General features: G+C 60.7%; 2 protein-coding genes across 2 annotated transcripts; one reads left to right on the top strand and one right to left on the bottom strand.

Annotated features, from left to right (window-relative positions):
- The first annotated feature begins 113 nt into the window (after positions 1-113).
- LOC116789514 (tigger transposable element-derived protein 5-like) lies at positions 114-2,759 on the top strand. Its single transcript, XM_032693419.1, has one exon. It carries the CDS (start codon positions 154-156, stop codon positions 1,801-1,803), a length of 1,650 nt encoding a protein of 549 aa, XP_032549310.1. The 5' UTR covers positions 114-153; the 3' UTR covers positions 1,804-2,759.
- Positions 2,760-4,371: 1,612 nt separating this feature from the next.
- LOC116789552 (pyrroline-5-carboxylate reductase 3-like) lies at positions 4,372-13,842 on the bottom strand. The gene is made up of 6 exons (XM_032693501.1): positions 13,738-13,842; positions 11,019-11,083; positions 8,345-8,524; positions 7,824-8,036; positions 7,637-7,729; positions 4,372-4,716 (listed from the first exon to the last, which is right to left on the bottom strand). The coding sequence occupies exons 1-6, from the start codon at positions 13,817-13,819 to the stop codon at positions 4,534-4,536; spliced, it is 816 nt and encodes a 271-aa protein (XP_032549392.1). The 5' UTR covers positions 13,820-13,842; the 3' UTR covers positions 4,372-4,533.
- Positions 13,843-15,579: the final 1,737 nt, after the last annotated feature.

The raw sequence follows: 15,579 nt of genomic DNA, 5'->3' as shown, positions 1-15,579 counted from the left end.
GTCCCTCCCCGGTTATAACGCGCCCCCCATTCCCATGGACGCGGCGGCCGCTCCATGCCCGGGGGGGAGCCGGAGGAGGGCGGGGGAATGGCGGGAGGGCGGCGGGGAGGAGGAGGAGGCAGCAGCGCATCCCCCGGGGGGGTGTCGGCGAAGATGTCGCTTCGCCGCGCCTACTCCATCAAGGACAAGCTCCAGGCCATCGAGCGGGTGAAGAAGGGCGAGCGCCAGGCGTCGGTGTGCCGGGCCTTCGGGGTGCCGGGGGGCACCCTCCGGGGGTGGCTGAAGGACGAGGCGAAGCTGCGCTGGTTCCTGGAGCAGCTCGGGGGCGAGGTGGGCACCCAGCGCAAGAAGATGCGCTTGGCCAACGAGGAGGAGATCGACCGCGCCGTCTACGCCTGGTTCCTGGCGCTGCGCCAGCACGGCATCCCGCTCTCCGGGCCCCTCATCCAGGCGCAGGCGGAAGCCTTCGCCCGCCAGATCTACGGGCCGGAATGTACCTTCAAGGCGAGCCACGGCTGGTTCTGGCGCTGGCAGAAGCGCCACGGCATCTCCAGCCAGCGCATCTACGGCGAGGGCGGCGCGGCCGCCGAGCCCGAGCGTGCCCCGGCCGCCCGCGCCGAGGCTCTACCTGACGCCGGGGGCTACGGCGACGAGCAGATCTACAACGCCAACGTCACCCGGCTCTTCTGGAAGCTTCTCCCCGGCGGCGTCCCAGCGGGTTCGGCGCGGCCGCGGCGGCGCGGCGAGCGCGTCACGGTGCTGCTGGCCGCCAACTTGACCGGCGCCCACAAGCTCAAGCCGTTGGTGGTCGGGGGGCTCCGGGATCCCGCCAGCCTCCGGCATCACAATCAGGAGAAGTTCCCGGCGTGTTACCGCTACAGCCGCGAGGCCGCGCTGGCGCCGGCGCTGCTCCGGGCGTGGTTCTTCGAGGACTTCGTGCCGGGGGTCAAGCGGTACCTGCGGCGGAGCTGCCTCCAGCAGAAGGCCGTGCTGCTGCTCAGCTCGGCGCCGGCCCGCTGCGGCTCGGGCCGGGAGGATTCTCCGCCTCTGCAGACGCCCGACGGGTCCATCCGCGCGCTCTTCCTCTCCAAGGCTCCCGCCGGGAGCGGCTCTGCCGGAGCGGGAGGCCGGATCCCGGTGCCGCTGGAGCAGGGCGTGGTGTTGGCCTTCAAGCAGCTCTACAAGCGGGAGTTGCTGCGCTTGGCCGTGTCCTGCGGCGGCCCCGGCGGCCCCGGCGACTTCGTGAGGTCCTTCCTCCTCAAGGACATGCTGTACCTCGCCGGGCTCTCCTGGGATCTCATCCCGCCGGGATCCATCGAGAAGTGCTGGCTCCTGGGGCTGCGCGCGGCCTTCGAGCCGCATCCCGGCGAGGAGGAGCGCGGAGAACCCCCAGGAGCGGGGCAGGAAGGAGGAGGAGGGGACAGCAAAGTCTTCAGCGACCTGACCCACCTGGCAGCACTGGCCTTCAAGCGCTTGGCTCCCGAGGAAGTGTCCGACTGGCTGCACTTGGATGACGCCGCTCCGGGCACGGAGGAGGATGAGGAGGACGGAGAAGAGGATGCGGACGAGGAAGGCGCCGAGGAAGACGAGGAGGAGGAGGAAGCAGCTGGCGGCAGAGGCGGCGGGGAAGGAGGAGACCCGTTGCTTCCCACGGCTCGGGAAGCCATCCAGGGCCTGGAGACGGCGCTGCGGTGGCTGGAGGGGCAGGACCCCCGGGAAGTGGGGCCGCTGAAGCTGCTGCAGCTCCGCTCCCTCATCTCCACGGCCCAGCGGCTGCGCCGCGGCCGCAGCCCCCCCGCCTAGGCCGGGGGCTACCGCTGCCCACATCTGGGCTACCGACCGCCCCCACTTGGCCACGGGGCCGGGAACGCCCCGTTATCCGGAGGTGCCGCCCGTCCCCGCCAGGATTCCTCCTGGGGATCAGGAGGCTGTGGGTCGCAGTTTCGGGGATTGCCGGGCGCCGGCTCGCGTTCCGGGGTTGTCCCTCGCCTCAGCGTGGTGAGGAGGTGCTATTTTTTACACCCCTGGTCGCTGGTGCTGCCAGAAGGGGGGGTGAGTGCCCCCCCCAAAATTCCCCGGTCGCCCCAATCCCATGGGAAGAAGGGGCACCTTCTTGGTGTCACCGGGATTATTGGGGATAATATCTCGGAGCAGGGCCCAGCCAGCTGGACAGGGACCACTCCCAAGGTGCTGTAGGGCAAATATTCCACCCTGGAAGAGGTTGGTGATGCCCTTCCCACTGCTGAAACAAAAGCCAGGATGGTTTGGGGCCGGTTGAAGGCAACTCCGTGCATTGGATTGGGAAAGGGACGCTTGAGTGGCATCCAAGAAGCTGCAGCTCCCTGGAAAAGGTCACCACCACCACTCCCACCACGGCTGGCAACACCTGGACCACGGAGAGCTGCCGAACCAGGTACCTCATCCCGGCATCCCCGCGGAGCCGAAGGCTCCGGGAACGGGCCGTTCCTTCCCGTTGAGGTTTTGTGGGGTGGTTGGGGCTGGACGACACGTCTGGGGAGTTGAGGTTGGAGCAGGGAGAGCCACCTTGGAATTCTGGAGGCCTCAAGAGAAGAATTTGGCAGCTCTTGGCCCGACCTGGATGAAATTTGAGCCGGTTTAAGCCAACGACTGAAGGGAGGGGGGAGGAATGAGATGAGCTCCTCGGAGCTGCCCCGTGTCAGCCGGAGGGGTGGAGGTTTCTCCGTGTCTTGGTCTCCTCACTGCAGAGTTTATGGAAATTAAATGGATTTTTATTCCCACACGGAGCCTGTTGTTTGTGAACAGCCACACGGAGCCATCCCAGGGGGGTTTGGGGTGGCCCGAGGGGGACCTCGGCGTGGTTGTGTCCCCTGGGTGTGGTTTTCTCCCCCCCAAAAAAAAAGACCCCACAAAAATGTTTCGGGAGCTTGAGATGTGGCTGGTTTCGAGCAGGAGTTTGGGAATTCAAGGAGTCCTCGGTTGCATGACAGGAACGTCGCCGAGCTCGGCAGAAGGTGCTTGGCCTGATCCGGGGGGTGAGACCTTCAAAGCATGGAATGGGTTGGGTTGGAAGGGACCGTGGAATTCCAACCCCCTGCCATGGGCAGGGACACCTCCCGCTATCCCAGGTTGCTCCAACCCGGCCTTGGGCACTTCCACAGCTTCTCTGGGAATTCCATCCCAGCCCCTCCCCACCCTCCCAGCCAAGAATTCCTTCCCGATATCCCATCTAACCCTCTGGCAAGTGGGAAGCCATTCCCTGTGTCCTATCCCTGCATCCTTCATCCCAAGTCCCTCTCCAGCTCTCCTGGAGTCTCTTTAGGCCCTGGAAGGGGCTCCAAGGTCTCCCTGGAGCCTTCCCTTCTCCAGGCCGGCTCCAGCTCCATTTCTGGCTCCTGTGGAGCTCTGCTAATTAATTAATTGGGTGCCTGGAGAAGGTTCCCACTGAGGTCATGCCTTGGCAGCACCATAAATTGGGAATCTGTGGAATCTCTCTTGGCTCGGTGCCACCGGCCTCTGGAGCAACCAAATCCTGGGGAACGGGGTCAAAGCCACGGGATCCGGAGGCTCAGCATCCAGATGTTTTCCCCAAAACCCACGTTTTGCCCAGAAAAGGCTTTTTCATCCTCAAAGCAGTTCCCAAATCAGCTGGAATGCTGATTGTATCCGTGCAGGTGCCGACGGGAAAAGGGAGCTGAATTAGGGCATGGAAAAGGTTTGGATCCTCGCTGGATAGTTCGAGTTTCCACTCCCTGGAGCTGGGAGTGGGTCTAGGCCTCCATCCCATTCCCGTGGAGCCAGAGAGGGACCCGTCTGTGGGATCATGCTGGAGGTTTTTAGGTTGGGTAACTTCATCCCTGTATTTTTGGGCACAAAACTCTCGCGGCGCCCGGCATGGTCCCTCGTCTCCCACCGCAGGGACGTGGCCGCTCTCCCAGCTCCGGGAGGCTTCAGTTGGGATCAGCCCATCCCCAAAACCCCGGCCCTGGTGCCACACAGAGGGCACGGCGCCCGTGAGGGCGGGTGGCACCTTCATCCTCAGCGATGGCAGCACCAACTCCATCCCCAGGGATCCCGGGGGAGCGGAGCCAGCGTGGCACCGGCACCATCCCAGGCACCCACCGCTGGGCGGTGACCCCGTGGTGGCTCCCACACCCCCCAGGGACCGAAGGCACCTGGAGGAGTCACCCATGGCTGGGTGGTGACCCCGTGGTGGCTCCCACACCCCCCAGGGACCGAAGGCACCATGAGGAGTCACCCATGGCTGGGTGGTGACCCCGTGGTGGCTCCCACACCTCCCAGGACCAAAGGCACCATGAGGAGTCACCCATGGCTGGGTGGTGACCCCGTGGCGGCTCCCACACCCTTCAGGGACCGAAGGCACCCGGAGGAGCCATGCGTGCCCACGTTTATTTGGTCGCGGCCCCTCTGAGGTAACGCGCGCCCGACGCCACCTTCCCACCCCCCTCCAGCTTCTCCCGTGGGCATCAGGATCTCCTGGAAGAGGCCGGTTTTGGTCCCCATCACCCCTTCCTGGGACAAGAGCCGGGCCAGCTACTCCTTGGCCATGTCCCAGGCGCGGATGGTGGCCGCCTCCACGGCGTTCATGACGGTGGCCCGGAGCGCTCCCTTCTCCAGCTGGTGCAGCGCGTGGATGGTGGTGCCCCCGGGGGTGCAGACGTCCCCCCTTAGCTTTGCCGGGTGTTCCCCGGTCTCCAGCAGCATCTTGGCAGCGCCCTACGGAAAAAAGGGCACCTCCCAAAACATCTGACCCCTCCGGGAAGCGTCGTCCCGACGCCCCCGTGGTGAGGGATCGGCCTTCGCCGCCTTCTGAGGGTGGCCTCGTTTTTTGGGGGGCCAAGAAGGGGAAGGGAGGCAGGAGGGGAGTCAGAACCTCCTCCATCGCACCGAGGGGTGTCCCGAAACCAGCAGCCCTAAAATCAGCATCCTCAAAACCAGCAATCCCAAAACCAGCATCCCTAAAATCAGCAACCCCAAAACCATCATCCCTAAAATCAGCATCCTCAAAACCAGCATCCCTAAAACCAGCAAACCAAAAAAGAAAAAACAGCACCTCCAAAACCAACACCCTCAACCCCCAGCAACCCCAAACCTAGTGACCCCAAAACCAGGACCCCAAACTCAGCACCCTAAAAACCAGTAACCACAAAACCAGCAACCCCTAAACCCAGCAACCCGTAAAACCAGCACCCAAAAACAACAACCCCAAAATCAGCACCCCTAAACCCCAGCACCCCAAAACCAACACCATCAAAACCCAGCACCCCCAAACCCAGCCCCCCCAAAATCCAGCACCCCAAAACCAGCAACCCCAAAACCAGCAACCCCTAAAAGCAGCACCCCCAAAAACAGCAACCCCAAAACCAGCAACCCCAAAACCACTACCCTCAAAACCAGCACCCTATAAAACAGCAACCAGAAAACCCATCCACCCCAAAACCCAACATCCCAAAACCAACACCCTCAAAACCCAGCACTCTCATAACCAGCAACCCCAAAACCAGCACCCCTTAACCAACACCATCAAACCCCAACACCCCAAACCCAGCACCCCCAAACCAAAAGCCCCAATACCAGCAACCCCCAAACCAGCTAAACCAAAACCAGCACCCCCATAACCAGCAACCCCCAAACCAGCAACCCCAAACCCAGTACCCCCAAAACCAGCAACCCCAAAACCATCATTCCCAAAACGAGCACCCCCAAAACCCAGGAACCCCAAAACCAAAAGCCCCAAGGCCAGCAACCCCAAAACCAACATGCCAAAACCAGCACCCCCTAAAACCAGCAACCCCTAAAACCAGCAACCCCAAAACCAGCAACCCCTAAAACCAGCACCCCAAAACCAGCAACCCCAAAACCAGCAACCCCAAAACCAGCATCCTCAAACCCAACACCCTCAAAACCCACCACCCCAAACCCAGCACCCCAAACCCAACATCCTCAAAACCCAGCACCCCAAAACCAGCACCCCAAAACCAGCAACCCCAAAACCAGCACCCTAAAAAACCCAGGAACCCCAAAATCAGCAACTCCCAAACCAACACCCCAAAACCAACACCCTCAAAACCCAGCACCCCAAAACCAGCACCCTCAAAACCCACCACCCCAAAACCAACACCCCAAACCCAGCACCCCCAAAACCAGCAACCCCAAAACCATCATTCCCAAAACGAGCACCCCCAAAACCCAGGAACCCCAAAAGCCCCAAGGCCAGCAACCCCAAAACCAACACCCCAAAACCAGCACCCTGAGAAACAGCAACCCCAAAACCAGCACCCCTTAACCAACACCCTCAAAACTAGCAACCCCCAAACCAACACCCTCAAAACCAGCACCTCAAAATCAGCACCCCCAACACCAGCAACCCCAAAACCAAAAGCTCCAAGACCAGCAACCCCAAAACCAGCAACCTTTAAAACCAGCACCCCAAAACCAGCACTCCTTAACCAACACGATCAAAACCCAGCACCCCAAACCAAGCACCCTAAAAACCCCAGGAACCCCAAACCCAGCACCCCAAACCAAGCACCCTAAAAAACCCAGGAACCCCAAACCCAGCACCCCAAAACCAGCACCCTAAAAACCCCAGGAACCCCAAACCCAGCACCCCAAACCATGCACCCTAAAAAACCCAGGAACCCCAAACCCAGCACCCCAAACCCAGCACCTCAAACCCAGCACCCCCAACACCAGCAACCCCAAAACCTAAAGCCCCAAGACCAGCAACCCCAAAACCAGCATCTCAAACCCAACACCCCCAAACCCAGCACCCCAAAACCAGCAACCCCAAACCCAGCAACCCCAAACCCAGCAACCCCAAACCCAGCAACCCCAAACCCAGCAACCCCAAAACCAGCATCCCAGAACCAACACCCTCAAAACCAACACCCTCAAAACCCAGCACCCCAACCCAGCACCCCCAAACCCAGCACCCCCAAAACCAGCACCCCCAAAACCAGCACCCCCAAAACAAACACCCTCAAAACCAACACCATCAAAACCAGCAACCCCATAACCAGCAACCCCAAAACCAGCAACCCCAAACCAACACCCTCAAAACCAGCAACCCCAAAAGCAGCACCTCCTCCCTCGCCCCGACGACCGTCGTGGAGCCCAGAGCCGGGCGGGAAAAGTGGGAAAGGCGGGAAGGGAACGGGAAAGGCAGGAAGAGCGGGAAAGGCGGGAAGGGAGCGGGAAAGGCAGGAAAAGCGGGAAAGGCGGGAAGGGAGCGGGAAAGGCGGGAAGGGAGCGGGAAAGGCGGGAAGGGAGCAGGAAAGGCGGGAAGGGAGCAGGAAAGGCGGGAAGGGAACGGGAAAGGCGGGAAGGGAGCGGGAAAGGTGGGAAGGGAACGGGAAAGGTGGGAAGGGAGCGGGAAAGGTGGGAAGGGAGCGGGAAAGGTGGGAAGGGAGCGGGAAAGGCGGGAAGGGAACAGGAAAGGTGGGAAGGGAGTGGGAAAGGTGGGAAGGGAGAGGGACAGGTGGGAAGGGAACGGGAAAGGCGGGAAGGGAATGGGAAAGGTGGGAAGGGAGCGGGAAAGGTGGGAAGGGAACGGGAAAGGCGGGAAGGTAGTGGGAAAGGCGGGAAGGGAACGGGAAAGGCGGGAAGGGAACGATGCTGCACGTTCCCAACTCACCAGCAGCGTCTGTGCCGCGATCCTGCCGGCCAAGGCTCCCGGCATTCCCATCTTCACCGCGCCCTCGGCCAAGGCTTCGGCGAACAGGTACACCTGGGGGGGGACAACGGGGACATCTGGGGTGAGCTAGGGGGGCGAGGAGAGCCCCCACATCCCACTGGGGTGGGAATTCCACCCCGGCGCTCACGTAGGCCACGCCGCTGCCGCTGAGGCCGGTGTGGATGTCGATGTAGGATTCGGGAACCTCCTCACAGAGCCCGCAGGACGACAGGAGGTTCTTCAGGAGAGCAGATTCCTTGTCGCCGGCGCTGCTGCCCCGGGAGAAGACCATGGCGCCCGCCTGCACCACGCACGGCAGGTTGGGCATCAGCCGCAGAACCTTTGTCCAGGGTGGGAGCAGCTGCGGAGAGACGGGATGGGAGAAGGGGAGATGGCGCCGGGAAGGACCCAAAGGTGTCCCAAACACCGGGGGGGGTCACCCTGAGGGGCTGGGGGAGAAGTGGGGGAGGTGGGGAAGGAGCTGGAGGGGAGGGGAACCGGGTGGGGACAAGGCCATGGGGGTGTGTCCTCTGTGGGGCCGGGGGGAAAAGGGAGGAGGAGAAGAAGGAGGAGAAGGAGAAGGAGAAGGAGAAGGAGAAGGAGAAGGAGAAGGAGAAGGAGAAGGAGAAGGAGAAGGAGAAGGAGAAGGAGAAGGAGAAGGAGGCTCACCCTCTGCAGTGTCTGGATGGTGACTCCGGCCACCAGGGAGACCACGATGTGGTGGGTGCCCACAGCAGGCCGGATCTCCTCCAGGACCCCCGGCAGCACATGGGGTTTGGTGGCCAGGAAGACCAGGGTGCTCCTCTGCACCACCTCCAGGTTGCAGTGCGTGGTCCTGCACCCCAACTCCTGCCCACGGGACAGGGAGAGGTGTCACAGCCCCAAAAGCAGCACCTCAAAACTCATCAACCCCAAAAACCAGCAACCCCTTAACCAGCACCCTAAAACCCAGCAGCCTCAAAACTGGCACCCTAAAAACCAGCATCCCCCAAACTATCAACCCCAAAACCAGCACCCTAAAACCCAGCATCCCCCAAAACAGCAATCCCAAAATCAGCAACCCCAAACCATCAGCCAAAAAATCAGCAACCCCAAAACCAGCACCCTAAAAACCAGCATCCCCCAAAACAGCAATCCCAAAATCAGCAACCTCAAAAACAGCATTCCTAAAATCAGCAACCCCAAAAACAGCACCTCAAAACCCATCAACCTCAAAACCCATCAACCCCTTAACCAGCACCCTAAAAACCATCAAACCCAAAATCAGCAACCCCAAAGCCAGCATCCCAAAACCCATCAGCCCCAAAACCCATCAACCCCTTAACCAGCACCCTGAAAACCAGCATCCCCAAAATCAGCACCCTAAAAACCAGCATCCCCAAAATCAGCACCCTAAAAACCAGCATCTCCAAAATCAGCACCCTAAAAACCAGCATCTCCAAAATCAGCACCCTAAAAACCAGCATCTCCAAAATCAGCACCCTAAAAACCAGCATCTCCAAAATCAGCACCCTAAAACCAGCATCCCCAAACCAGCAATCACAAAATCAGCAACCTCAAAAACAGCATTCCTAAAATCAACATCCCTAAAACCCAGCACCCCAAACCAGGATCCTAAAAATCAGCAACCCCAAAACCAGCACCCTAAAAACCAGCATCCCCAAAATCAGCACCCTAAAAACCAGCATCTCCAAAATCAGCACCCTAAAAACCAGCATCCCCAAACCAGCAATCACAAAATCAGCAACCTCAAAAACAGCATTCCTAAAATCAACATCCCTAAAACCCAGCACCCCCAAACCAGGATCCTAAAAATCAGCAACCCCAAAACCAGCACCCTAAAAACCAGCATCCCCCAAAACAGCAATCCCAAAATCAGCAACCCCAAAACCAGCACCCTAAACCCAGCAACCCCAAAACCCAGTAACCCCAAAATCAGCAACCCCAAAACCCAGAAACCCCAAAACTCAGTAACCCCAAAATCAGCAACCCCAAAACCCATTAACCTCAAAATCAGCACCCCCAAACCAGCATCCTAAACCCAGCAACCCCAAAACCCAGTAACCCCAAAATCAGCAACCCTACCTATAACCCAGTAACCCCAAAACCCAGTAACCCCAAAATCAGCAACCCCAAAACCCCGCACCCCCCAAAACCCCAAAGCCAGCAATCCCAAAATCAGCACCCACAAAACCAGCATCCTAAAAATCAGCAACCCCAAAAACCGGCACCCCCAAAATCAGCAACCCTACCTATACCCCGTAACCCCAAAGCCCAGTACCCCAAAATCAGCAACCCCAAAACCAGCACCCTAAAAATCAGTAACCCCAAAACCGGTACCCTAAACCCAGCAACCCCAAAACCCAGTAACCCCAAAATCAGCAACCCTACCTATAACCCAGAAACCCCAAAACTCAGTAACCCCAAAATCAGCAACCCCAAAACCCACTAACCCCAAACCAGCATCCTAAAAATCAGCAACCCCAAAACCAGCACCCGAAACCCAGCAACCCCAAAACCCAGTAACTCCAAAATCAGCAACCCCAAAACCCAGGAACCCCAAAACCCCAAAACCAGCAATCCCAAAATCATCACCCACAAAACCAGCACCCTAAAAAACAGTAACCCCAAACCCAGCAACCCCAAAACCCAGGAACCCCAAAACCCCAAAACCAGCAATCCCAAAATCATCACCCACAAAACCAGCACCCTAAAAAACAGTAACCCCAAACCCAGCACCCCCAAAACCCAGTAACTCCAAAATCAGCAACCCCAAAACCCCAAAACCAGCAATCCCAAAATCGGCACCCTCAAAACCAGCACCCTAAACCACAACAACCCAAAAAAACAGCACCCTAAACCCAGCAACCTCAAAACCCAGTAATCCCAAAACTCAGTAACCCCAAAATCAGCAACCCCAAAACCAGGAACCCCAAAATCCAGGAACCCCAAAATCAGCAACCTTGAAACCCAGGAACCCCAAAACCCAGGAACCCCAAAATCAGTAACCCCATCAAACCCAGTAACCCCCAAACCAAAACCTGGAAACCCCAAAAACCAGCAATCCCAAAATCAGCAACCCCAAAACCCAGCAACCCCAAAATCAGCAACCCCAAAACCCAGCAACCCCAAAATCAGCAACCCCAAAACCCAGAAACCCCAAAACCAGCAATCCCAAAATCAGCACCCACAAAACCAGCACCCTAAACCACAACAACCCCAAAACCCAGCCCCCCTGGACACGGATGTAGGGACACAGCTCGGGGTCCTGGGCCTGGATCTCATCCAGACCTGGGAAGGATGAGCCAAAGGGGTGGGAAAAGGGGGAAAAGGCCCCACTCACCCTCCAAGCTTCCAGGTTTTTATCCGAGGGAGCGCTGGCCAGGATGTTGCCGGCCGGGACCTTCCCTTGGGATACGCAGGGACAGGGTCAGGATTAGGGGCCTCAGCACCCAGGGCGGTCCCAGGGTGGGGGGGACCCCCCTGAGCTCCACAGGGATGTGATTCCCTCCCCCAGTCCCTGCAGGATCCCAGTGGGACTAAAGGGGGATGGGGATGGATCCTGCTGGGAACAGCACGGGGACAATTAGGGACACCCGGGGAGGAGGGAAGGGCCCCACTGTCTGTGGGGCAGGGACACCAGGGAGGGGGCAGGACAGGGATGTCCCCATGTCCCCATTGATCTGTGGGACAGGGATCCCAGGAAGAGCAGGGATCCCGGGAGAGGGACAGGGCAGGGATGTCCCCATGTCTCCACTGATCTGTGGGACAGGGAAAGCAGGGATTCCAGGGGAATAGGGCAGGACAGGACTGTCCCCATGTCCCCACACTGATCTGTGGGACAGGGATCCCAGGAAGAGCAGGGATCCTGGGAGAGGGACAGGACAGGGATGTCCCCATGTCCCCACTGATCTGTGGGACAGGGAAAGCAGGGATTCCAGGGGAATAGGACAGGACAGGGATGTCCCCATGTCCCTGCACTGATCTGTGGGACAGGGAAAGCAGGGATTCCAAGGGAATAGGACAGGACAGGATTGTCCCCATGTCCCCACACTGTTTTATAGGACAAGGACACCAGGGAGGGGGCAAGACTGTCCCCATGTCCCTGCACTGATGTGTGGGACAGGGAAAGCAGGGATTCCAGGGGAATAGGGCAGGACAGGACTGTCCCCATGTCCCTGCACTGATCTGTGGGACAGGGATCCCAGGAAGAGCAGGGATCCCGGGAGAGGGACAGGACAGGGATGTCCCCATGTCCCCACACTGATCTGTGGGACAGGGACACCAGGGAGGGGGCAAGACTGTCCCCATGTCCCTGCACTGATCTGTGGGACAGGGAAAGCAGGGATTCCAGGGGAATAGGACAGGACAGGACTGTCCCCATGTCCCCACACTGATCTGTGGGACAGGGATCCCAGGAAGAGCAGGGATCCTGGGAGAGGGGCAGGACAGGGATGTCCCCATGTCCCCACTGATCTGTGGGACAGGGAAAGCAGGGATTCCAGGGGAATAGGACAGGACAGGGATGTCCCCATGTCCCCACAGTTTTATAGGACAGGGACACCAGGGAGGGGGCAGGCCAGGGATGTCCCCATGTCCCTGCACTGATCTGTGGGACAGGGAAAGCAGGGATTCCAAGGGAATAGGACAGGACAGGATTGTCCCCATGTCCCCACACTGTTTTATAGGACAAGGACACCAGGGAGGGGGCAAGACTGTCCCCATGTCCCTGCACTGATGTGTGGGACAGGGAAAGCAGGGATTCCAGGGGAACAGGGCAGGACAGGACTGTCCCCATGTCCCTGCACTGATCTGTGGGACAGGGATCCCAGGAAGAGCAGGGATCCCGGGAGAGGGACAGGACAGGGATGTCCCCATGTCCCCACACTGATCTGTGGGACAGGGACACCAGGGAGGGGGCAAGACTGTCCCCATGTCCCTGCACTGATCTGTGGGACAGGGATCCCAGGAAGACCAGGGACCCTGGAGAGGGGCAGGACAGGGATGTCCCCATGTCCCCACTGATCTGTGGGGCAGGGACACCAGGAAGAGCAGGGACCCCAGGAGAGGGACAGGTCGGGGCTGTCCCCATGTCCCTCCACTGGAGGTCAGGGACACGGGGGAGGGACCACGAGCGGGTTGTCCCCCTGTCCCTGAACGAGGGAGGGCAGGGACTCTAGTGAGGGGGACAGGGCTGTCTCCATGTCCCCTCCCCTCCCTATGGGACAGGGACGCCGCAGATCCCAGACCAGGACCGTCCCCATGTCCCTGTACTGGAGGGCAGGGACCCCGAGGGAGGGGCCAGACCAGGTCTGTCCCCATGTCCCCTCCCCTCTCAGTGGATCAGGGACCACCCAGATCCCCCAGGCAGGAGCCAGACCAGGATTGTCCCCATGTCCCTGTACTGAAGGTCGGAGACCCTGGGGATGGCAGGGACCCCGAGGGAGGGGCCAGACCAGGTCTGTCCTCATGTCCCCATGTCCCCTCCCCTCCCCGGGGATCAGGGACCCCCCAAATCCCCCGGGGAGGTTCCAGATCGGGATTGTCCCCATGTCCCTGTACTGAAGGTCGGAGACCCTGGGGGGATGGCAGGGACCCCGAGGGAGGGGCCAGACCAGGACTTGTCCCCATGTCCCCTCTCAGCGTGTCACGGACCCCTCAGGCCCCCGGGGAGGTTCCAGCCCAGGCCTGTCCCCGTGTCCCCTCCCACCCTCCGCGCATGAGAGACCCTCCAGATCCCCCGTGGAGGTGCCAGATCAGGACTGGGGAGAGGGACCCCGGGGAGGGGGACAGGACAGGGCTGTCCCCATGTCCCCTCCCATTTCCGTGGGAGGGGACCCCCCCCAGTTGCCCCCGGGTGAGGGACCAGTCCAGGACTCTCCCCACGTCCCCACGTCCCCTCCCCGTGGGTCAGTGACCCGTCACATCCCCAGACCGGCACTGTCCCCATGTCCCCTCCCGTGTGACAGTGACACGCGGAGGCAAGACGAGGGAGGGTCTGTCCCCACGCCCCCTCCCCTCCCCGTGGCTGAGGGTCCCCTCTGACCCCCCCCGGGCCGTACCCGCCTGCAGGAGCCCCCGGGCGAGCCCCCCGGCCATCCTCCCCGCGCCCACGAACCCGACCCACAGCGGCGGCTCCTCCATCGCTCCCGGGCCCGCCGCGGGGACACGCCCCCTCGTAGAGGCCACGCCCACATCGACACGCCCACTCCATGACCTGTCCACCCCGCCCCCCTCCCTCCTATTGGTGGAGCCACCTATAAAGGGGCGGGCTTAGCCGGAGGCGGGATCTGCGCAGGCGCGCGGCCGCCAACGTGGTTGGTTGGGGGGGGTCCTGAGGGGGGGTCCCCGACGGGTCGCGATATGTTGTCCCCCCCCCCCCCAGGGTGCTCGGCGGAGCCTCGGGACATCTGGGAATAGCGGGGGGGGGGGTCGCCTCGGTGGGGTGGGACGCCCAGATTTGTCCGTGGGGCTCGGGGGGTTTCCCGCCCTCTCTTCTCCCCCCGGGACCCCGCGGGGCACCCCTGGGACTATGGGGGGTCCCCCAAATTTGGGACGGGGGTCCCACAGTTTGTCCGTGGGCGCAGGGCGGGTTCCCACCCACTTCTCCCTATAGGACCCTCTATGGGCACCCCTGGGACTATGGGGGGGTCCCCTCAGTGGGGTGGGTCCATCGATTTGAGGGGGTGTTTTCCATCCTCTTCTCCCCACGGAACCCCGCCGGCACCCCTGGGACTATGGGGGATCCCCCAAATTTGGGACGGTGGTCCCACAGTTTGTCCGTGGGCGTGGGAGGAGTTTCCCACCCTCTTCTCCCTATAGGACCCCCCTTGGGCACCCCTGGGACTGTGGGGAGGTCCTCCAAATTGGGGTGGGTGTGTCTCACCCTTCTTCCCCCATAGGCACCCCTGGGGACTATGGGGGATCCCCCAAATTTGGGGAGGGTCCCACAGTTCGTCCTGTGGGCATTGGGGGGGTGTTTCCCACCCTCTTCTCCCATAGGACCCCCATGGGCACCCCTGGACTGTGGGGAGGTCCCCCAAATTTGAGGAGGGTCCACAGTTTGGGCATGGACGTGTGGGGGGGGCGTTTTCCACCCTCTTCTCCCATAGGACCCCCACGGGCACCCTGACTATGGGGGGGTCCTCCAAATTGGGGTGGGGGGTTCCACAGTTTGTCCGTGGGCATGCGGGGGTTTCCCACCCTCTTCTTCCCATTGGACCCTCATGGGCACCCCCTGGACTACGGGGGGTCCCCCAAATTTGGGACGGGGGTCCCACTATTTGTCTGTGGGTGTGGGGGGTGTCTCCACCCTCTCCTCCCCACAGGACCCCCATGGGCACCCCTGGGACTATGGGATGGTCCCCTCAGTGGGATTGGTCCCCAGATTTGGGGGGGGGGGGTGTCCCAAATTTGTCCATAGATTTTGGGGGGGGTTCCCACCCTCTTCTCCTTATAGGACACCCTTGGTCATCCCTGGGACTATGGGGATCCCCCAAATTTAGGGCACCGCCTTTCTCGGTGTGGGGGTGGTTTTTGGGGCATGAAGGTCAAGTTCTGGGGGGGTTCTCACACTCTTTTTTCATCCCTTTCACCCCAAATTCTCCCCTCTCTGGGCCCCCACCCTGCACTGGGAGCACCCCAGGGGCTGAGGGCTCGTTTTGGGGTGTCTGTGGGCACCTCCATAGGGGACGAGGAGGGGGTTTGGGGCCACCCTCCATCACCAACCTCCCGAATATTTCCCACAGGAGGAGCTGTGGGAGACCTGGATGAGGCTGGCACTGGATGAGACCCCCGTGGTCCACCTCCTGGAGGACGTTGCCCACCGGATGGGTACGAGCCGGCTCTGGAATGCTGGGACATCCCCCACCTTGGGATTGATCCAGGGATGCTGAGAATTCCCC

Source organism: Chiroxiphia lanceolata, chromosome 1, assembly GCF_009829145.1.
Source record: "Chiroxiphia lanceolata isolate bChiLan1 chromosome 1, bChiLan1.pri, whole genome shotgun sequence".
NCBI classification, from domain to species: domain Eukaryota; kingdom Metazoa; phylum Chordata; class Aves; order Passeriformes; family Pipridae; genus Chiroxiphia; species Chiroxiphia lanceolata.
Note: the sequence above shows the minus strand (reverse complement) of the source record. Positions and strands in the feature narration are given on the sequence as shown.

Coding starts and splice junctions, on each gene's coding strand:
- LOC116789514 (XM_032693419.1), top strand. CDS start 154: ATGTCGCTTCGCCGCGCCTACTCCATCAAGGACAAGCTCCAGGCCATC.
- LOC116789552 (XM_032693501.1), bottom strand. CDS start 13,819: ATGGAGGAGCCGCCGCTGTGGGTCGGGTTCGTGGGCGCGGGGAGGATG. Junction 8,525..11,018: donor AAAACCTGGAAGCTTGGAGG/GTGAGTGGGGCC, acceptor TCCCGTGGGCAG/GAGTTGGGGTGCAGGACCAC. Junction 4,717..7,636: donor TCGCGGCACAGACGCTGCTG/GTGAGTTGGGAA, acceptor TTTTTTCCGTAG/GGCGCTGCCAAGATGCTGCT.